This window comes from Aquarana catesbeiana, linkage group LG13 (genome assembly GCF_042186555.1).
Source record: "Aquarana catesbeiana isolate 2022-GZ linkage group LG13, ASM4218655v1, whole genome shotgun sequence".
Taxonomy (NCBI): Eukaryota; Metazoa; Chordata; class Amphibia; order Anura; family Ranidae; genus Aquarana; species Aquarana catesbeiana.
In genome coordinates this window covers 201,845,126-201,867,768 of record NC_133336.1, presented here as the reverse complement: position 1 = coordinate 201,867,768, position 22,643 = coordinate 201,845,126, and the positions used below count along the sequence as shown (strand labels likewise).

Below are 22,643 nucleotides of genomic sequence, written 5' to 3'. Positions count from 1 at the left end.
TTGTATTTTTAACAATGTTTTGTACATGTTATATGTTTTATGTTTTCTAAATATATAAAGGTGTCCTATTTAGGAAGTCTGTCATTTATACAGATTTCAACAAATAAATGATTTGAATCAAACTGTTTGGTTTATGGTGCTTTTCTTTTTGATAGTGCAGTTTCACTATCTCAATTAATTTTTTTCTTCACGGTAAGAGCTGTGAAAATGTGGCATAGACTCCCTCCAGAGGTGGTTCTGGCCAGCTCAGTAGATTGCTTTAAAAAAGGCCTGGATTCTTTCCAAAATGTACATAGTATAACTGGGTACTGACATTTATAGGTAAAGTTGATACAGGGTAAATCCAATTGCCTGTAAAGGGATCAGGAAGGAATATTTTCCCCTGATGGAGCAAATAGGATCATGCTTTGCTGTTTTTTTTGCCTTCCTCTGCATCAACTGTGGGTGTAGGATTATGTATATGGGATTGTATATTTTTTTTTGGATTGAACTGAATGGACTTATGTCTTTTTGCACCCTGACTAACTTTGTAAAAATGTAATATACTGCAGTAAACATACACAAACCCACCTCAATATACTGCAGTAAACATACACAAACGCACCTCAATATAACGCAGTAAACGTGCACTAATGCACCTTAATATACTGCAGTAAACACAGCCTGAAACACTAAACTATAAAACTGAATGGTTGCACTACATTCACACTGCACTATCACTATTTTTACTCTACCCTGTAACACACTATAGCACACTAACTTGCTAGTAGCAATGTACAAAGCCCTTTTCTATCCCTCTCCACTAAAATATCACACGCCAACTCCATACCATACACTTATTCAGAACACAATCCTAATCAGATCACTTCTGTATATTTATATATGGTCAGAATATGGAGAATTTTACTCTGACATGATACATGTAACATAGGATTCATTTTATTCTGCTGCTTGGACATAATTGTAATGTGTAGCTTGGTGTATGTGAAAGGTCAGCTTCAATCATACATGACTCAGAGCTATCATCTTATATTCCTCTCTATAGGTGAGGGTCTGCCAGATCAGATTCTGCTGGATGAACTTGGACATTCCCTGACTCCAGAACTGAAAGGTAAATAAAACCTGTAGTATATCTATCACAGGAATCACTTTGTCTAAGGTACGGAGATGGTGTTGGAATAATTACATTTCATTTGTACCTTCTATTCCACTGAGGACTTCTGTATCTGAATCTTTAGAAATTATGATGATCTATGTACACCATTTATACTGGATCTGGGGTCTGTCTTCTCTTACCAGGTTCATAGTTCTTGAACACTAAATTGTATTCCATTTTATTCCATGGCCAGAAGCTCATTGCAGGAAATGGATCTATAAAACGTGTTCTCACCAATGGATTACTGTATTGCCCTTTAAAAACTGTAGCCTGCTAACTTCATATGTCAAAATGCTTCTATCTGTGTGAGGTATTGTGACATCATAACCCAATAGATGTGTTTGTGAATAATACTATATGATCACCATGTCAGAGATTTCATATTGATCACAGGACTGGGAATCATGATGATTTGTTCCTGAATGATAGAGGAGATTTGGATGTCACTTAATAATCATACAAAGATGTACATTCCTAGTTCTCATCTGTAATATCACTTAAAGTGGTTCTAAAGGCTGAAGATTTTGTTTACCTTCTTGCATTCTATGAAGATAAAAGAAGATTTCTCTTATGTTCATTGACGGACACAGCCTCTTCTCTTCTATAGGCCTCCAGTTATTTTGCCTAGTGCCAGGAGTATGGATGTATTGTTTTATGCTGGGACTTGTGGTCTTATAGCTTTTTTTTTATTCCTTTTCTTTTTCCGGGATTTTTTCATGTGGAAGTCTTCTATCAACAGTCAGGTCACCCCAGTTTGACCAGCGAGAGCACACAGACCGCTAGCTCTGCTCTCAGTCAACAGCGACTATGCCCCATCCTGGACTGGGGTGGCCAGTGAGTTAAATGTCTCATGTGGACACATATGATTGGGCACCTATAGTCTGTGTCACAGTGTTACCCCTGGCCCAAAACCCCTCACTTCAGTGGAGAGGAGGATCTCTGGGTCCAGCATAGGTTCATATGGCTGCCATGTGGCTATTTTCTCCCTTCGTCTTTCAGGACAGAACCTGGAGAGAGGGTAGCTCTACCCACTTTCCCAGGAAACACTGCAGTCAGTTTTCTTTATAGACCGGACACTTCCACCATGGCCTCAGTTGTAGTGTTTCCTCCATGGTGGAAGCACTGCAGGGAACCAAGGGAGTGCTATGCTTTCTCCAGGTGGGAAGAGTATGGGACATACCTGTGGGGTAGTATGTTTGCTGGCCAGCCCAGCATCCCCCCTTGTGGGAGGGGGGTGCTCTGGCGTCTCCTCCTCTTCATACCCGGTGAGGGTTCAGGCTGCTGAAGATCCTGTAGACCAGTGCCTGCAGGCTGGAAGGAGGGATGGCATGCTTCACAGCTGTGAGAGCAGCATCTCCTCCGTTCATAAGCCTCCATGCTTTCTGGGTCCCGGGTGGCGAGTGCATCATTTCTGGCCAAGGCGGGACTTCCGGCGGTGCGACGCGGCTTCCGGTTCCGGCCGCTGGAACGCAGAATGAGGGGGCAGCCTTTGCTGGTGTCATTTCCGGTCATCGCAGCCGCGAAAGGAAAGGAAGTTCAAATAAAGAGCAGCTGAATGCCACTGTGAACTCAGGCAGCATGGAAGAGGAACAAGCAGTGGTGGCAGGAGCAGGAGCCACTAACACCAGCCAGACCCAAGTAAGCAGGGACAGAGGTCTCTGTACATTATCCATTTGAGTCTTGTATTTTTCCCTCCCTTACTCCCATGGGGGGAGTAAAGGGAGCCTGAACCAGTCTCCTTGGACCATTTGTACTAAGGAGAGTGTGTTTGTCTTTTAGCATGGTGACTCTGTGGGGAGATTCACTAGTAAGCTGCGGTAACAAACACAGGGGCTAAAGGGTTGGCTCCTCTATTTGGCAGCTGGTTATTTTCTTGCATTAAAAGCTTGTTACTGTTTATCTATATGTACTGTTTAGATATACGTAGTAATAGATGGCTGGTTTTGGTGTATTTCAGAAAATTAAAGAAAAACAAAACATTCCTCCCCTCCTCCTAAAAGGAAATGCCCATACTGCAAAAATGCAGGACCTGTATAGCAGATCTAGTTGAGGAGGAAACTTCCTCAGCTACACCTGCTACTCAACCAGGAGAACTATTAAGCTCCTTCCGGAAATAATTGGCGCACACGTTTGAAACATTCCGTTCTTACCTGGATAAGCGCCCAGCTCCATAGCCTAAAGGCAGCGCAATACCCCGTTTTTGTCTATCTGTTTCTGCATCCAGAGGGGGCAGTGATTCAGAGGATGAAGAGGGAAGTGTTTCCCCAGTTTCTGAGGAAGAAGAGGATGAAGAGAAAGAGGTTTCTTCTTCAGCAATAGACTATCCTTAGGTGAAGTGGATGATCTTTTAAAGACTTTGAACATCGGCAGACATGTGGGGTAATGCCCGGATGTTGAAGGGAAAGGACGTGTTGCTGAGGAGCTTTGCCGATCCTTCCACAATCCACCGTCATCCTGCAAAACAAATGATCTGGTGAGCCTCCAAACTTTCCCCAACCACCACTGGACATCTTCCACACTAGCCCCTAGGAAAATTGTGGAGCCCGGCCGGCCGATTGAGTTCTTGTTTGGCCACGGCCGACTCCACACAACAGAGACACGCGCCCATCTTGAGGCCTGTGGGACCTCCAGCATCCCTGGGCTTGAGTGCCGCGATCGGCAGAGCGGAGGGAGGCTAACCATTCAGCATCTATGGAGACTGTCCCTGGGAGGAGGCTGGGCTGTGTGGGGACCCGAAAGACCGCAGATTCCGAGCACCCGCAGCCCGCCACCATCTTAAGGCCTGTGAAGCCTCCAGCATCTCCAGGCTTGAGTACCGCGACTGGTGGTGCGAGGGGCAGCTAATCCATCTACATCTGTAGAGGGTGTCACCTGGAGGTAGCTGGATTGTGTGAAAACCTGAAAGGCTGCCGGAGGATCAGTAAAAGGCTGTTTCCAGGCACCCATAGCCCACCGCCATCTTGTGGCCTACTGTACAAGGTACATCCTCCGCACCCAGGTACTGTGATACTGTGCCGCCTTCCCTGTGCCTCCATCCTTGCAGGAACTGTGAACCGATACAGAAAAAGAAAATGACTCCTGCGCACAAGTGGTCAACCAGACAGATGGTAAAACGACACAGGCCTTGCTGCCCTCAAGGATGGGGAATCCTAGCAGACAAAGAAATAAAAAGAGAGAGGGACGCACCGGCCATGTGCATTATCTTTTGTAAAATATTTATTGAATAAAATTATAAAAGAAATTACTCACAAGCAGTTGTAAAACCAGGTGCCGTAAAACTCAAGCAACGACTAGCAGCAAGCGGTTATAATGATGAGCAAAGCCTTCCAAAGGTCTTAGAGGAACATACAGGCATCACTATCAGCTAACGCATTTCGAAGGGCACGTCCCTTCTTCATCAGAGCTCAGCAGTGAACCCTCCTTCAGTGGTCCCTGTATATAAAGTGTGCCAAAAGGCACAGTCAATGGATTAGGGAGGGCACATGGGGCCCCTCCCCCTCAGTGGATCCCTCCCTCCTAGGCTCCTCACTTGTACAAGTGGATAAATAAAAATTAGTAGAATATAATTAAATAAATGAATGAATGAATTAATGAATATAGAATATATATGGGTATCAGTGTGGTTGAATACTACCAAAAACAAGGGCTAACCATGGGTGAACATAACATACAGTGATAGATGAAAAAAATGTTGAGCACAGAAAGGTGCAGAGTGGCATGGGCTATGTACACTTGTTAAAAGGGAAAAGAGCCATATGGTTAGCGGGCTAGCATATGCAAATGGACACTGTACCTTCAGTGTCCGATCCGCTCATTTCCGGGTATTGTATCCGTGCTGGAATGCACGCCAGTGCGTTTGCGTTCCAGGCAGGAGGAAGAGGCACGGTGCGCATCACTTCCTCTGTGCCTGTTGTCGCCTACCAGTGACGTAGGCTGCAGGGGATAGCACGGCGCCATGGTGCTGGAGGCAGACTCTCGAGGGGACATGGCTGGTACAGCATAGAATCTACCCGACGTCAGCCTGACTATGGATCTACCTTGCAGATAGTAACTGCGCCAATCAAGGGGCCCCAAAGTCACAACGCTAAGGGTGTAAAATATAAAATATAGAATATAATATATAGAGTCAAAGGGGCCACTGTAGAATAATACATATTATATATATTATATAGTGCTGAATATGCACCTGAGGAGAAGTTAGGAAAAGTGAATGACTAATAGATGATACATACAATATATTATAACAATGAAAACATTATAAATAATATATATATATGCATATATATATATATCTAGCATTAATATCAGGTGCACACCCCGTATGCCAATCTATCTGCACGTGACGTGAGTGCCCATATCACTGACATATCATGAACCAACCTCGGGTATATGAGGGGATTGTGTAGATAAAGGGATAACCCAGGCTAGACCAAAATGTATAAAAATATATAAGAAAAATTAAATACACAGGGATGGTATTGAAGGAGTGGACACATGTGGCACAAACAGTAACTTGAATAATGACTGCTTAATGATGCTATGCATATGATAGTCATCGTGTACCCCACAACGGGGGGGGTTTACCTTGAAAAGACAAAGAACCAGGTGGTCCCTCCCTCGTTACTGTGTGCAACATATGTGAAGTGACAAACTTATCACTAACAAAAAGATACTTATATCATATAGATGCTAAACATGTCACTGATAGTAACACAATAATAATATTAAAATTAAAATTAGTACAGAGTTAAAAATAATTAATTATAAATCACTAGAAGATGTGAAATATACACGATACACTGATTGAACTAAAAACCTAATAAAATGCAACAAACAAAGCTGACCTGATTCCAGAGGCAAAAAAGGCAAGAAAAAGGTGGGGGGAAGGGGAAAAGGTGGCAATGGCACATGGGAGCACCATAAGTGGGCACTGCAGAGTCACGTGATTTTGTGAACCTCAGGGTCCTCATTCAGGCCCCTGGAGGTCATACTCCCAAGGGTGAAGATCCAATAAGCTTCACATTTGCAAAGCCTTTGGTGTTTTCTGCCCCTATTGAGGCCGCCTCCAATAGACTCGATCCCAAACACTCTCATGCCTGATGGATTACCATGATGGACTTTCTGAAAATGCCGAGGGACCAGATATTTGACCCGTGTGTTTGTGAGGTCGCATTTATGTTCACCAATATGCACTCTCATAGGACGAGAGGTGCGGCCAACATAAAGGCATCCGCATGGGCAAAGAATGCTGTATACCACGTAGTCCGTCCCATAGTTGATGAACTGCTTCAGATGGTGGATCCTACCATCTCTGCCAGTGACTGTCTTTTTTCTGTGCCACATGTATTGACATGTGCCACAGTTCCTGACACTACATTTGTAACTACCTTTTTGGTCAAAGATGGTTGACCATGCATTTGTGGACCTGTTTAAGGGCTCCCTCACCATACTAGGGGCTATAAGACCTCTCAAGTCTCGTGGTTTTCTATACACTATATTTGGTCCATCAGAAAGGTACTCACTTAACACTGGATCGTGCTTCAGAATACTCCAGTTTTTCCGTAGGATGCTTTGTATTTCAAAGGCTTTGTTGGTATATTGTGTGGAAAAACGGGTTTGTATGGTGTCCTGGTTGATGGTGGGAACGGACGGTGGATCATATGTCGGAGTTTCATCATACAAGAGGGCATATTTATTGAAGGCAGTCTCAATAAGGGTGGGATCATATCCCTTGTCCAAAAACTTGTTACGGAGGATCTTACTCTGCTCCAGGTAGTCGCTTTTCTTAGTGCAAGTGCGCTTCAGATGGCAGAGCTGTCCAAACGGGACGTTTCTAATCCATCTAGGATGGTGATTGCTATCAGCATGCAAGAAGGAGTTACCACCACTGGGTTTAAAATGTGTTCTAGAAAGAATATTGCCATTAAGGTCACTCCTAAGCTCAAGATCCAAAAAGACAAGGCTCTCACTACTGATGACATGAGTGAAATTGATCCCAAAGGGGTTCTCTCTGCAGTGGTCAAGGAAGAGATGCAATTCCTGATCAGTTCCTGATCAGTCCCAAATCTGGCATCAATATATCTGGCGTAGAGGACCAGGTTCGCTCCATACGGGTTATTGTTCCAAATAGACAGTTCTTCCCAGTAGCCCATAAAAATGTTGGCATAGCTTGGGGCGAACTTGGCCCCCATAGCCTTGCCCTTAGTCTACAGATAGTGCTCTCAAAGAAAAGAAAAGTGATTGTGCGTGAGAGAGTATTCAACACAGTCAAGTACAAATTTAGCTTGCACTGAATTAAGTACACCCTCTTTAGACAGATAATGATTAGCCGCTCTTAGGCCATAGTTATGGTCAATTGATGTATAGAGCGAGGCTACATCTAGGGAAAGCCAAAGTTTTTGGACAAGGGATATAATCCCACCCTTATTGAGACTGCCTTCAATAAATATGCCCTCTTGTATGATGAAACTCCGACATATGATCCACCGTCCGTTCCCACCATCAACCAGGACACCATACAAACCCGTTTTTCCACACAATATACCAACAAAGCCTTTGAAATACAAAGCATCCTATGGAAAAACTGGAGTATTCTGAAGCACGATCCAGTGTTAAGTGAGTACCTTTCTGATGGACCAAATATAGTGTATAGAAAACCACGAGACTTGAGAGGTCTTATAGCCCCTAGTATGGTGAGTAGGGATGAGCTTTGAGTTTGAGTCGAACTCATGTTCGACTCGAACATTGGCTGTTCGCAAGTTCGCAGAACAGCGAACAATTTGGGGTGTTCGCGGCAAATTCGATTGCCGCAGAACAACCTTTAAAAGTCTATGGGAGAAATCAAAAGTGCTAATTTTAAAGGCTAATATGCAAGTTATTGTCATAAAAAGTGTTTGGGGACCTGGGTCCTGCCCCAGGGGACATGGATCAATGCAAAAAAAAGTTTTAAAAACGGCCGTTTTTTCAGGAGCAGTGATTTTAATCATGCTTAAAGTCAAACAATAAAAGTGTAATATCCCTTTAAATTTCGTACCTGGGGGGTGTCTATAGTATGCCTGTAAAGGGGCGCATGTTTCCCGTGTTTAGAACAGTCTGACAGCAAAATGACATTTTGAAGGAAAAAACTCATTTAAAACTACCCGCGGCTATTGCATTGCCGACAATACACATAGAAGTTCATTGATAAAAATGGCATGGGAATTCCCCAAAGGGGAACCCCGAACCAAAATTAAAAAAAAAAAATGATGTGGGGGTCCTCCTAAATTCCATACCAGGCCCTTCAGGTCTGGTATGGATATTAAGGGGAACCCCGTTAAAAAAAAAAAAAAAAATGACGTGGGGTTTCCCCTAAATTCCATACCAGACCCTTCAGGTCTGGTATGGATTTTAAGGGGAACCCCGCGCCAAAAAAAAAAAAAAAAAACGGCGTGGGGTCCCCCCAAAAATCCATACCAGACCCTTATTCGAGCACGCAACCTGGCAGGCCGCAGGAAAAGAGGGGGGGATGAGAGTGCGGCCCCCCCCTCCTGAACCGTACCAGGCCACATGCCCTCAACATTGGGAGGGTGCTTTGGGGTAGCCCCCCAAAACACCTTGTCCCCATGTTGATGAGGACAAGGGCCTCATCCCCACAACCCTGGCCGGTGGTTGTGGGGGTCTGCGGGCGGGGGGCTTATCGGAATCTGGAAGCCCCCTTTAACAAGGGGACCCCCAGATCCCGCCCCCCCCTGTGTGAAATGGTAAGGGGGTACTTACCCCTACCATTTCACTAAAAAACTGTCAAAAATGTTAAAAATGACAAGAGACAGTTTTTGACAATTCCTTTATTTAAATGCTTCTTCTTTCTTCTATCTTCCTTCTATCTTCCTTCATCTTCTGGTTCTTCTGGCTCTTCTGGTTCTTCCTCCGGCATTCTCGTCCAGCATCTCCCCCGCGGCATCTTCTATCTTCTTCTCCTCGGGCCGCTCCGCACCCATAGCATGGGGGGGAGGCTCCCGCTCTTCTCTTCTTCTTTTCTTCTCTTCTTCTCTTCTTCATTTTCTTCTCCGGGCCGCTCCGCAACCCATGCTGGCATGGAGGGAGGCTCCCGCTGTGTGACGGCGCTCCTCGTCTGACAGTTCTTAAATAACGGGGGGCGGGGCCACCCGGTGACCCCCCTCTGACGCACGGGACATGATGGGACTTCCCTGTGGCATTCCCCATGACGTCACAGGGAAGTCCCGTCAAGTCACCGTGCGTCAGAGGGGGGCGGGGTCAAGAAGAGAAGAAAAGAAGAAGAGAAGAGCGGGAGCCTCCCCCCCATGCCATGGGTGCGGAGCGGCCCGAGGAGAAGAAGATAGAAGACGCAGCGGAGGAGATGCTGGATGAGAACGCCGGATGAAGAACCAGAAGAGCCAGAAGAACCAGAAGAACCAGAAGATGAAGGAAGATAGAAGAAAGAAGAAGCATTTAAATAAAGGAATTGTCAAAAACTGTCTCTTGTAATTTTTAATATTTTTGACAGTTTTTTAGTGAAATGGTAGGGGTAAGTACCCCCTTACCATTTCACACAGGGGGGGCCGGGATCTGGGGGTCCCCTTGTTAAAGGGGGCTTCCAGATTCCGATAAGCCCCCCGCCCGCAGACCCCCACAACCACCGGCCAGGGTTGTGGGGATGAGGCCCTTGTCCTCATCAACATGGGGACAAGGTGTTTTGGGGGGCTACCCCAAAGCACCCTCCCAATGTTGAGGGCATGTGGCCTGGTACAGTTCAGGAGGGGGGGGCCGCACTCTCGTCCCCCCCTCTTTTCCTGCAGCCTGCCAGGTTGCGTGCTCGGATAAGGGTCTGGTATGGAATTTAGGGGGAACCCCACGTCATTTTTTTTTTTAAATTTTGGCCGGGGTTCCCCTTAATATCCATACCAGACCTGAAGGGCCTGGTATGGAATTTAGGAGGACTCCCACGTCATTTTTTTTTTTTAATTTTGGTTCGGGGTTCCCCTTTGGGGAATTCCCATGCCGTTTTTATCAATGAACTTCTATGTGTATTGTCGGCAATGCAATAGCCGCGGGTAGTTTTAAATGAGTTTTTTCCTTCAAAATGTCATTTTGCTGTCAGACTGTTCTAAACACGGGAAACATGCGCCCCTTTACAGACATACTATAGACACCCCCCAGCTACGAAATTTAAAGGGATATTGCACTTTTATTGTTTGACTTTAAGCATTATTAAAATCACTGCTCCTGAAAAAACGGCCGTTTTTAAAACTTTTTTTGCATTGATCCATGTCCCCTGGGGCAGGACCCCTTCCCCAAACACTTTTTATGACAATAACTTGCATATTAGCCTTTAAAATTAGCACTTTTGATTATTCATGTTCGTGTCCCATAGACTTTCGCGTGTTCGAACAAACTTTTTTCCTGTTCGCATGTTCTGATGCGAACCGAACAGGGGGGTGTTCGGCTCATCCCTAATGGTGAGGAAGCCCTTAAACAGGTCCACAAATGCATGGTCAACCATCTTTGACCAAAAAGGTAGTTACAAATGTAGTGTCAGGAACTGTGGCACATGTCAATACATGTGGCACAGAAAAAAGACAGTCACTGGCAGAGATGGTAGGATCCACCATCTGAAGCAGTTCATCAACTGTGGGACGGACTACGTGCTATACGGCATTCTTTGCCCATGCGGACGCCTTTATGTTGGCTGCACCTCTCGTCCTATGAGAGTGCGTATTGGCGAACATAAATGCGACATCACGAACACACGGGTCAAATATCCGGTCCCTCTGCATTTTCAGGAAGTCCATCATGAAGTCCAGGAAGTCCAGGCCTTGATAGGGGCAGAAAACACAAAAGGCTTTGCAAACGCGAAGCTTATTGGATCTTCACCCTCAGGAATATGACCCCCGGGGGCCTGAATGAGGACCCTGAGGTTCACAAAATCACGTGACTCTGCAGTGTCCACTTATGGTGCTCCCATGTGCCATTGCCACCTTCCCCCCCCACACACACACACACCTTTTTCTTGCCTTTTTTGCCTCTGGAATCAGGTCGGCTTTGTTTGTTGCTTTTAGTTAGGTTTTTAGTTCAATCAGTGTATCATGTATATTTCACTTCTTCTAGTGATTTATAATTGATTTTTTTTAACTCTCTACTAATTTTAATTTTAATATTATTATTGTGTTACCATCAGTGACATGTTTAGCATCCACATGATATAGGTATCTTTTTGTTAGTGATAAGTTTGTCACTTCACATATGTTGCACACAGTAACGAGGGAGGGACCACCTGGTTCTTTGCCTTTTCAAGGTAACCCCCCCCCGTTGTGGGGTACACGATGACTATCATATGCATAGCATCATTAAGCAGTCATTATTCAAGTACTGTTTGTGCCACATGTGTCCACTCCTTCAGTACCATCCCTGTGTATTTAATTTTTCTTATATATTTTTATACATTTTGGTCTAGCCTGGGTTATCCCTTTATCTACACAATCCCCTCATATACCCGAGGTTGGTTCATGATATGTCAGTGATATGGGCACTCACGTCACGTGCAGATTGGCATACGGGGTATGCACCTTATATTAATGCTAGATATATATATGCATATATATATTATTGATAATGTTTTCATTGTTATAATATATTGTATGTATCATCTATTAGTCATTCACTTTTCCTAACTTCTCCTCAGGTGCATATTCAGCACTATATAATATATATAATATTTATTATTCTACAGTGGCCCCTTTGACTCTATATATTATATTCTATATTTTATATTTTACACTCTTAGCGTTGTGACTTTGGGGCCCCTTGATTGGCGCAGTTACTATCTGCAAGGTAGATCCATAGCCAGGCTGACGTCGGGTAGATTCTATGCTGTACCAGCCATGTCCCCTCGAGAGTCTGCCTCCAGCAACATGGTGCCGTGCTATCCCCTGCCGCCTACGTCACTGGTAGGCGACAACAGGCACAGAGGAAGTGATGCGCACCGCGCCTCTTCCTCCTGCCTGGAACGCAAACGCACTGGTGTGCGTTCCAGCATGGATACAATACCCGGAAATGATCGGTTAGCCGCTCGCATATACAGAGATCGGATCGGACACTGAAGGTACAGTGTCCATTTGCATACGCTAGCTCACTAACCATATGGCTCTTTTCCCTTTTAACAGGTGTACATAGCCTGTACCACTCTGCACCTTTCTGTGCTCAACATTTTTTTCATCTATCTGTATAACATAACTGTATGTTATGTTCACCCATGGTTAGCCCTTGTTTTTGGTTATATTCAACCACACTGATACCCATATATATTCTATATTCATTAATTCATTCATTCATTTATTTCATTATATTCTACTAATTTTTATTTATCCACTTGTACAAGTGAGGAGCCTAGAAGGGAGGGTTCCACTGAGGGGGAGGGGCCCCATGTGCCCTCCCTAATCCATTGACTGTGCCTTTTGGCACACTTTATATACAGGGACCACTGAAGGAGGGTTCACTGCTGAGCTCTGATGAAGAAGGGACGTGCCCTTCAAAAAAACGTTAGCTGGTAGTGATGCCTGTATGTTCCTCTAAGACCTTTGGAAGGCTTTGCTCATCATTATAACCGCTTGCTGCTAGTCGTTGTTTGAGTTTTACAGCACCTGGTTTTACAACTGCTTGTGAGTAATTTCTTTTATCATTTTATTCAATAAATATTTTACAAAAGATAATGCACATGGCCAGTGCGCCCCTCTCTCTTTTTATTTCTTTGCAGGAACTGTGTCCTGAGGCAAGCCCTGACCCTGCACAGATAGCTTGGCACCACTGCACCTTCTAGCCTGCTCTCTGAGACCCAGTGCCTGCCTATTGTCCCTCACCAAGCATAAAGCCCCCTTCAGCACAAGGTGCACTGCAGATGGGCCCTCCCCAGACCCATTACACCCTAAAAGAAAGGCTTCTCGGGCGCATTCACTACCTCTGAACATGACAGGCATGTAAGCTTGGAGCTCTGTCCCCCTCTGCCTATCCGGGACCAAAGGAAGAATTACACCGCAGTGTTCAATCCCCAGACCTCTTCCACCATAGACCACTTCCTACACAGGCCCGCATCCACGGCCTCAAGTGGCGAAGACACCGCACAGGATCCACGAGAACATTCTGAGCCTGAGACAGGTACTTTATTTCACATTGCACCCACTCCACTACAGGAAACATTTTCCCCCGTTAACAGCAGATGTCCTAGACACCAAACTGCAATATCTGCTCCAGGCCATCACCCACAATATTGCCCAGGAAGTAGGGAAACTTGCTAAAGAGCTAAGAGGTGAGATAGACCAACTGGGTGATTGCACGGACATCCTTGAGACTAACTTTCATGAGCTAGTGCAATATGTCCAAGTTTTAGAAGAAGACAACGCTACCATTAAACACTCAGTCACTAGGGAACGCAGGCAGAATCTACGGATCAGAGGCATTCCTGAAACAGTGGAAGACAGAGACCTTCATTCCTATCTCCTGAGTTTGTTTAATGTGGTAGCCCCAAAAATCCCTGATATTGATTGGCGTTTAGATAGAGCTCACAGATCTTTAGCCCCTAAACCTCTGGCTGGAGCCAACCCAAGAGATGTGATTGTCAGATTTCACTACTATGACAGCAAAGACGCTTTAACTATATTCACCTGTAGTCAATCCAGGCTTGATTTCAGGGGGTCCAGGATCCAGATCTTCAGTGATCTTTCACCTATCACTCTGGCAAGATGAAGAAATCTTCGCCCGCTGACTCTACACCTTCAGACCCATAAAGTCCTTGAAAAAGTCACGTGTCGGGTGACGCAACGCATAGGAGGAGTCAGTGACGTCAGCTATTGAGGCTAAGTCAGAAGCTGGTATGAGCGGTGTGAGAATCCACCACTCTCCGAAGCAGCTGATTGTTCTTTTCAGGCTACCACTTTATTCCGACTCATGTGAGTGCACTCTGAGCAGTGCTGCATATTTTTTCTATTTATAGATCATTGCGCAATGATGTTTTATTCTTTTTATATTACATATACTGGGGACATATGAGGAATATCTGGTGAAATAATACATCACACAGTACTATTTGGATCCTATATGATTTGACTAAATTTTTGGTCGAAATATCTCAACACACAGTGGAATTGGAACTAATGACAGGTCTTGAATGCTTTTAGTATCAATGGAATTATTCGGATCGATGACGATAGACTTAATTAAGATCGTTCATGTATGTGCACATTAAGATTTTTTGCACAGATTTTTTGTACTATTCACTGCAATTTTTGCATTGTTCATTTATTGGTATATTTATCCATGCATGTTCTCTGATTATTCACTTTGGATTTTATGTCTTTGGGATTTTTACATGTATATGGTTTTTTATCACTTGAGCAGGTATATTTATTTATTGCTTCTCTTTTGGAAGGTTAATATCAGCGCAACTTTAATCGAATATTTATCTAAGGTATTTAGGTGTCTGAACACTCATATAGTTTGCAGCTTTTATTATTTGGTTATCTTCCAAAGGTTTTTTATCACTTTTTTATTTGTTTTTTCACTTTTATATTTATTTTGCTATATATTGATTCATCTATTTCCACTGCAGCGCTTTGGTATTATTTTTACAATACAATATTCCCTACGTGACCTCCAGGAAAGTGATGCTTTCCTACGCAACTTAGGCCTACCGCCTCTCCCTGATGAGGATCCTGTGCCGCTTTCGGCCACTCCTAAACCACCAGCAGTCCCGGGTCACAGTGAGACAGAAGCCACCCAAGACTAACTTCACTACTCAGAGACGTCCATCTTCCAGACTCCCAACCTGAGGAACTTTTCACGTGGCTACAGCTTTGAATGCTATTTCTGTTTGGCCTCCTGATGTTTCTGTGTGGCCGACTACCCCCTAGTGGGCCTATGCATCCATCATCTTGCCCGTGGGGTGCATCGACTGTTGTTGTTTTCTATGACACTCTGGTTTAACAGTTTTACATTTTCCAAAGTTTATATTTTTTAATGACCCAGGCCTTTTGCTCTGGAAGATGGAGGGGGACCCTCCGGCCCCCATCTTCTGTGGTCCTCATGCTCCCCTTCCCAGCCCAAGGCTCGGTCCTGGGCTTCCTGGAGGCCTTTGCTTCCAGGTTTCTCTTCAGATGACTTATGGACTTTCATCTATTTTTTTCTTTTTCTCCTTTTTGCTGCTTTTTATTTTTATTTCTTTTTAGTTTTTCATTTTCATTTTCATTTTTACTGTCTTTTTCACTGTTTTTCCTCTGGTCTTTTTTCTGGCCAGAGGCTGTTACATTTTATAAATTGGAAATGATCAGGTTACAATTCTGCTGATGCTTTACATGTTGTCAGGTTACTTTACACCCACCTTTTAACCCTTGCACCATGGAATTCCTTACCCAATACATGCTATGCTACTTATCATATGCTTATCTACCAGGTTAAGTCGTTATGGCGCTAAAGTTTTTTACCTGTAATGTAAAAGGTTTAAACTCTGTTCAGAAGATGGTTGGCTCTGAAAGAGTTTAAGGCTTCTAAAGCTGATGTAATCCTAGTCCAGGAGACCCATTTCCATCCTGGGGGTTCTCTCAAATTTGCCAGTAAACATTTACCCACATCTTTTATGGCCTCTGATCTGTCTGGTAAAACAGGCGTTGTGATCCTCATTACCCGCTTCTGTCCTTTGCAAATCAAACACTCCTACTTGGACCCCCATAGCAGATTTATTATCCTGGACTGCATGTTTCTCTCCCAATCCCTTATGATAGTTAATGTTTATGCTCACAACTCTGGATAGGTTCACTTCCTTACCACCATGTTTGACACCCTACACAAATTTTCTCAACCTTTCATAGTCATCTGCGGGGATTTTAATATGACCATGTCCCCCAGTAAAGACTGACCTGTACTTTTCCTGTCTAAGACTCCATCTAACTCTGATCGCCTTTCCAAATCATTTCGTAAACTCATTAGAACCAAGAACCTCTTAGACATCTGGAGGATCAAACACCCCACACACAAACAATACACATTTTATTCACATCCTCGCAAACTTTACTTCAGACTAGATCATTTCTTTATCTCCTCACCCCTCCTGACGTCCACAGTCTCATCTGAAATGAACCCCGTCTCCTGGTCAGACCACTCCTCAGTACACCTAGATATTGCCCTGTCCTCCGCATCCCCTAGAACTTGTCATTGGCGCCTCAATGGAACCCCTACTCTGAATCCCTGAAACCAGAGAACACCTATCCAATAGCTTAGTTGAGTATTTCTAGCTTAATGTTAATACGGTCTCGGGACCCTCCACCCTGTGGGAAGCCCATACAGCCGTCATTAGGGGACATTGTATTGCCACAGTCTCTCGTCTGAAAAAAGACGCAGCTCTCCAACGCTCCTCTACTCTCTCCAAACTTCGTAAAGCTAAGAAACTTTTACTTTCTTCCCCCACGGTGGCTGGGCTCTGAGCCGTTATCTCTCTACGCAATCAACTCAGATCATTAGACATACAAAAAATTGACAAATCCCTTCTGTGGTCCAAACAGAAATTCTATGAATACTCAAACAAACCCCATAGGGTAAACAAACTGAAACCTTGTCCCTTCCACTCATCCCCAGATTTTCTCAGACAACCTGATGGTACTCCCACCTACTGATCTTTTACAATGTCTAAAGTTTTTGGAGAATTCTATCGCAAATTGTACAATTGCCTGCAAACAGACCCCCAACTACAACTTTACACAAGAGAAATTTTACTCTTTATTTGACTCCCTACATCTACCCAAACTCTCTCCTGACCACCTTTTATCTTTGGTGTGTAAAAAAGTGTAGCACTATTATATCAAATGAGCAAACAAGTGTATTGTTACATGCATAGGATATAAATAAAAAAGGAATCTTTTCTCATAAGGCACACAGTATAGTCTCTGGTGGTCTTCAGGTGTCACTTACGTGCAATAATTATTCATAGTCCAATACTTGAATGAAACAGTCCTGTTCACCACATGAATAACCAGTATGGAAAAGTTAATGTGATGGACCCTCCACACAGAAGAAATGCAGGCTTACCAGAAGGGTTCGACTCATAAGAACATACGCTCAATGAGTCAGATGGGCTTGTATTACCAACTGGTAATGAAGAAGGACCTTTAAAGTGAATGGCAATGGAACTCCAAAGACACCCTAGACGAAGTCTAGTGAGACGAAACGCATCGGGAGACTCCACTGCCTGCCACAATTTTACACTAAGCGCTTTTTTACTACAAAAATGTAAGTGTTTTACCTTTTTCAATAAATTTGTTTTATATATGGAATTATGCTTTGTGGCTCCTTTTTATTTTATATGGGCCATTCTCCTGAGAGGGGCAACTACCTATCAGAAGAGGTTCCCTCAAAAGTTCTGATGTCTTTGAAGTTCCATTGCCATTCACTTTAAAGGTCCTCCTTCATTACTGGTTGGTAATACAAGCCCATCTGACTCATTGAGCGTATGTTCTTATGAGTCCAACACTTAGGTAAGCCTGCATTTCTTCTGTGTGGAGGGTCCATCACATTAACTTTTCCATACTGGTTATTCACGTGGTGAACAGGACCGTTTCATTCAAGTATTGGACTATGAATAATTATTGCACATAAGTGACAACTGAAGACCACCAGAGACTATACTTTGTGCCTTTTGAGAAAAGATTCCTTTTTTATTTATATCCTATGCATGTAACAATACACTTGTTTGCTCATTTGATATAATAGCGCTACGCTTTTTTACACACCTGTTATCTTGAACAAATATCCCATTTGTTGTGTTAGCTGCTGAATGATTGAGTAAGCGCAGGGTTAACCTTTTTTGTTTTTTGTTTGCACCTTTTATCTTTGGACTGGATAGTCATCCCTGAGGAACTAGCCAACTTAGTGAAAAACCTCCCTACCCAAAAATCCCCTGGCCCTGATGTCTTGCCATTTTCCTATTATAAAACCTTTCTGCCAATCTTGAGCCCGCATCTAATCTCCCTATTCTCCACCCTATTTAAAGGCACTGTACCCCATCCTCAATTCCTCCATGCCCATATCTTCGTAATCCCAAAACCTGGTAAAGATCCCTCCCTTCCAGATAACTACAGACCCATTGCACTACTCAATTCAGACTACAAAATGTTTACAAAGATCCTAGTTAATCGATTATCCCACTTAATGCCCAGGCTCATACATAATACATACATACAGATCAAGTAGGCTTTGTGGCAGCCAGACACGCAGGTGATAACACAAGATGCATCATAGACCTCATTGACCTATTGAACAAAACAACACGCCCAGCTCTGATACTGAGCCTTGATGCACAAAAAGCCTTTGACAGGCTCAGTTGGCCCTTTATGTTTGCCACACTCTCTAACTATGGTTTCGAAGGTCCCTCCATCGCCGCACTACATGCTCTATATTCCCGACCCTCCTCCCAAGTCGCATTCACCCTGACATCCGTGGGGTCTCATTACGTCAAAACTAATACAAACTGTCATTATTCGCAGAGGACTTTCTGCTGACTTTGACCAGACCCTTTGACCAGACCCCACATTTCCCTCCCAAACCTACATGCCCTGCTTAAGGAATTTAGCTTTCTCTCAGGATATAAGATCAACACAAGCAAAACGGAAGCTTTGCCCGTACTCATCTCACCCTTAGATCTTACCACCCTACAACACATTTTTTTCCTATCATTGGTGTACAAACTTCCTCAAATACTTAGGAATTCACCTAACCTCCTCATATTCAAACCTTTACCAGGCCAACTTCCCCCCTCTCTTTCTCGACATTGACCGACTCTTGCGACAATAGGACACATACCCCATCTCTCTCCTGGGTTGCATCAATGTCCTGAAGATGTCTATCCTGCCGAGACTCCTCTATCTATTTGAAACCCTACCGATCCCCGTCCCAATGTCACAACTCAAAGCTACCCAGAGGTCATTCCTTAACTTTATTTGGCACTATAAAGCTCATCGATTAGCTAGCTCAGTCGTACTTGCCCCTAGATCCAGAGGTGGGTTGGGAGCCCTAGACCTCCTTAAATATTATTTTGCTACCCATCTAAAACTGATCGTTGTCTGGTCACATAGAATGACATCCAGTATCTGGTCGGAAATTGAAATGAACATTACTAATCCAGTCCACCCCTGCTCCATGATTTGGACAAATTTAGAGACCTCCATAACCCAACTTAGAAACTTATGCCTACACCCGGTGATTTTCACTCTTTCTATATGGAAAAAATGCTCCTGTCAGTTCTCTCTCTCATCCCCATGCCCACCCCTGTTAAATGTGCTGTTTAATCCTGCCATACTGGATAGTTTATCCTATACTTGAATGCTCCCATGGACACAGGCTGGAATTTTTCAGCTCCGAAGTCTTGTACACCCACTCACCCACACACTTCTATCCTTTGATGAAATTCAATGGAAACAGTCAGTCCCTAAATGTTTATTCTACTCTTATCTCCAAATTAAACATTACTTTGGCTCCAAATCCCCCACCCTCACCTTGGATAGACCCACTCCATTCGAACTTTTATGTGCCCAGGGCCCATACCAAGCCCATCTTATTTCAGAAATTTACAAATATCTACATGAGGTCCTCCCACTCACCGCCATATGTCACTCCTACATGCAGAAATGGTCCCAGATCATCAAACGAACCATCCCTACCCCTCAATGGCAGAAAATATGTTAAGCTGCTTCCAAATCTTCATGATGTGTGGAGCAGAGGGAGACGACCTATAAGATTTTACTATTTTGGTACAGAACCCCAGAGGTCCTGCATAGATACGATCCCAGGGCTCCCCGGGTGTATTGGAGATGCCGGGGTGACATTGGCTCCCACTTTCATATTTTTTGGGAATGTCCCATTATTCAACCCTTCTGGTCCTCTTACCATATATACTTACAAAATCTTTTTGAAACCAATCTTCCTTTAAATCCAATCCAATTTCTTCTATGTTTGCCATTCCCCGGCTTCCCCAAATACACCCAAAAATTAGCTGGCTTTATCCTTTTAGCAGCAAAACCAGCCATACCCTTGAGATGGTTATCCTCATCTCCCACCCTCTCACAAGCCCTGCAAATATTGGAGCAGATCCGCAGAATGGAACACCTCACTGCTACTATCCATGATACATTTCCTAAATTTTCAAAGATTTGGGACCTGTGGGACCACACAGAACTCAACCCTGAGACTATCCCATTACCTTCCAATAGCACAATACCTTCTTGAACATGTATGGTGAATGCTTTACCCCCAACTCTGCTCACATATTCCCTTAAATATTCCATGGTGCACCCCTCCCTCCCCCCCTCTATGTGGGAATCCCATGGAGCGCCTCTGTCTGGTATAGGCGCTCCTGAGACCCCACTAACCCTAAACCCAGTGAGCAACAACTTCTATGGTGTGATATACCAATATACCTAGACTGCCCCCTCCCTGGGTCCCTCCCCACCTCGCCCCCTCTCTATGCCTCCCTCCTTTGATCTATATATCTGTCATATTGTAAACCTGCAAAGTTGGTAACATTGTAACCTTACCTTTAAGGCTTTGGTCTACGTTATATACTTTTTGAATGATTGTACTTATTTTGTACTGACAACTGTTTGACATTGTCTTCCCTTCTGTATTTTTGAAACCCTTTAATAAAAAATACAATTAAAAAAAAAGACTTTGAACATCAAGGAGGACAAAGCCCAGTTGTCATTACAAGATAAAAATGTTCCAAGGCATGGGTGAAGAGAAACATAGGGTATTTCCAGTACATACTGTATTTATCGGCGTATAACGCACACTTTTTTCCCCTTAAAATCAGGCCGCTGAAAAAGACTGAGCGTCGCCGAAAAAAAACGTGCGCCGTGGAAAAAGACTGAGTGCCGCCGAAAAAGACAGAGCTGAGTGCTCGGCTCCACTCGCAGTGATGCCGTCCTGCCTCCCTGCTGTCTCTGAGAGGATGTGGAGCGAGTGCTGCCAAAAAAGACCAAGCCGAGTGCTCGGCCCCGCTCGCAGTCCTGCCCAGCTCCTATGATTGACATAACACTCCATCCAATGGTGGGACTGCGAGCGGAGCCGAGCCAAGCTGAGTACACAGTACACTCAGCTCGGTCTTTTTCAGCAGTGCTCGCTCCTTATCCTCTGAGACAGCAGGGAGGCGGGGCGGCGTGACGAGCCGAATACACAGGCTCTGTCTATCTCGGCCCCAGATTAAAACAATTAAATGCTGCAAACGGCACACGACACTGGGCAAGGCTGCACTGGGCAAGGCTGCATATGACAATGGGCAAGGCTGCATATGACAATGGGCAAGGCTGCACTGGGCAAGGCTGCATATGACAATGGGCAAGGCTGCATATGACAATGGGCAAGGCTGCAAATGGCACTTAGCAAAGCTGCAAACGGCACTGGGCAAGCTGCAAATGAACACTGATCATTCTGCAATGATGGACAAGGCTGCAGATGGACACTGATAAGGCTGCATTGATTGGCATTTAAATGTAAGTTTTTTCCTTAAACTTCCCTCCTAAAAGTTTTTTTCCTTAAAATGCCCTCCTAAACTTGGGGTGTGTGTTATACGCCGGCGCGTGTTTTACACTAATAAATACGGTAAGTTTCTATCTGAGATGGTAACAAGAGAGTGAAAGGACCCAGAAAGGGCTCCTTTCTTTTCCAAATCTCTCAAGCGGAGATTTCCTTTTGAAGAGGATAGCTCTCAAGTATGGAATAAAAAACCAAAGCTTGATGTAGCTTTTTCTTAAGTATCGAGGAACACAAACCTCGCTTTTGAGGATATGGGTGTCTTAAAGTACGCCATGGATAAAAAGGCAGACTTCCTATTAAAAAAAGCATGGGATTCAACCTTAGCCAATTTAAAGCCAGCTATGGCGTCAACTGTGGTGGCCAGGAACCTAGAGCACTGGCTTGAACAGTTGAAAGCCCATATTGAAGCAGGAACTTCCCGTAAGGACCTGTTGGATACACTGCCAGTACTACAGAAAGCAGTAGGGTACATGGCAGATGCCTCCGCTGAATCTATAAAAATGTTGGCAAGATCCTCGACCCTGGTAAACTCAGCTCATAGAGCATTATGGGTTAAAACGTGGTCAGGGGATACGTCCTCAAAAGCTAAGCTATGTGGTCTACCCTTTGAGGGGAATTTAGTTTTCAGTCCTGATCTTGAAGCCGTACTCTATAGAATGGCAGATAAGAAGAAGGCCTTCCCAATAAAGAAGAAGGTGATCTCTCAAGACAAGAAACATTTCCGTACTTTTCACCAAGCCCAGGATACAAAAGAGACAGGTTACAAGAAACCCTGGAGGTCCCAAAGAGAGAGGGGCAAGTCATGGGTACTGTTTCGCCCCCCTACCCAAAACACAAAAAAATCAGTGACAATCCTCCGACTGTGGGAGGAATGCTGCAAGCTTTTTTCCCACAGTGGAAGACAACAACAACCAGTCCGTTCATT

General features: G+C 44.2%; 2 protein-coding genes across 4 annotated transcripts in view; both read left to right on the top strand.

Moving 5' to 3' along the window:
- LOC141117699 (NACHT, LRR and PYD domains-containing protein 3-like) overlaps positions 1 to 22,643 on the top strand; it is a 2,363,088-nt gene that overhangs the window by 1,549,033 nt on the left and 791,412 nt on the right. The gene's annotated exons all lie outside the window — the stretch shown is intronic.
- The window catches only part of LOC141117538 (NACHT, LRR and PYD domains-containing protein 3-like), a 215,874-nt gene continuing 194,239 nt past the window's right edge, over positions 1,009 to 22,643 (top strand). The window contains exon 1 of the mRNA XM_073610438.1: positions 1,009 to 1,111. Within this exon, the coding sequence (XP_073466539.1) occupies positions 1,009 to 1,111 (103 nt within the window). The remainder of the gene's footprint in view (positions 1,112 to 22,643) is intronic.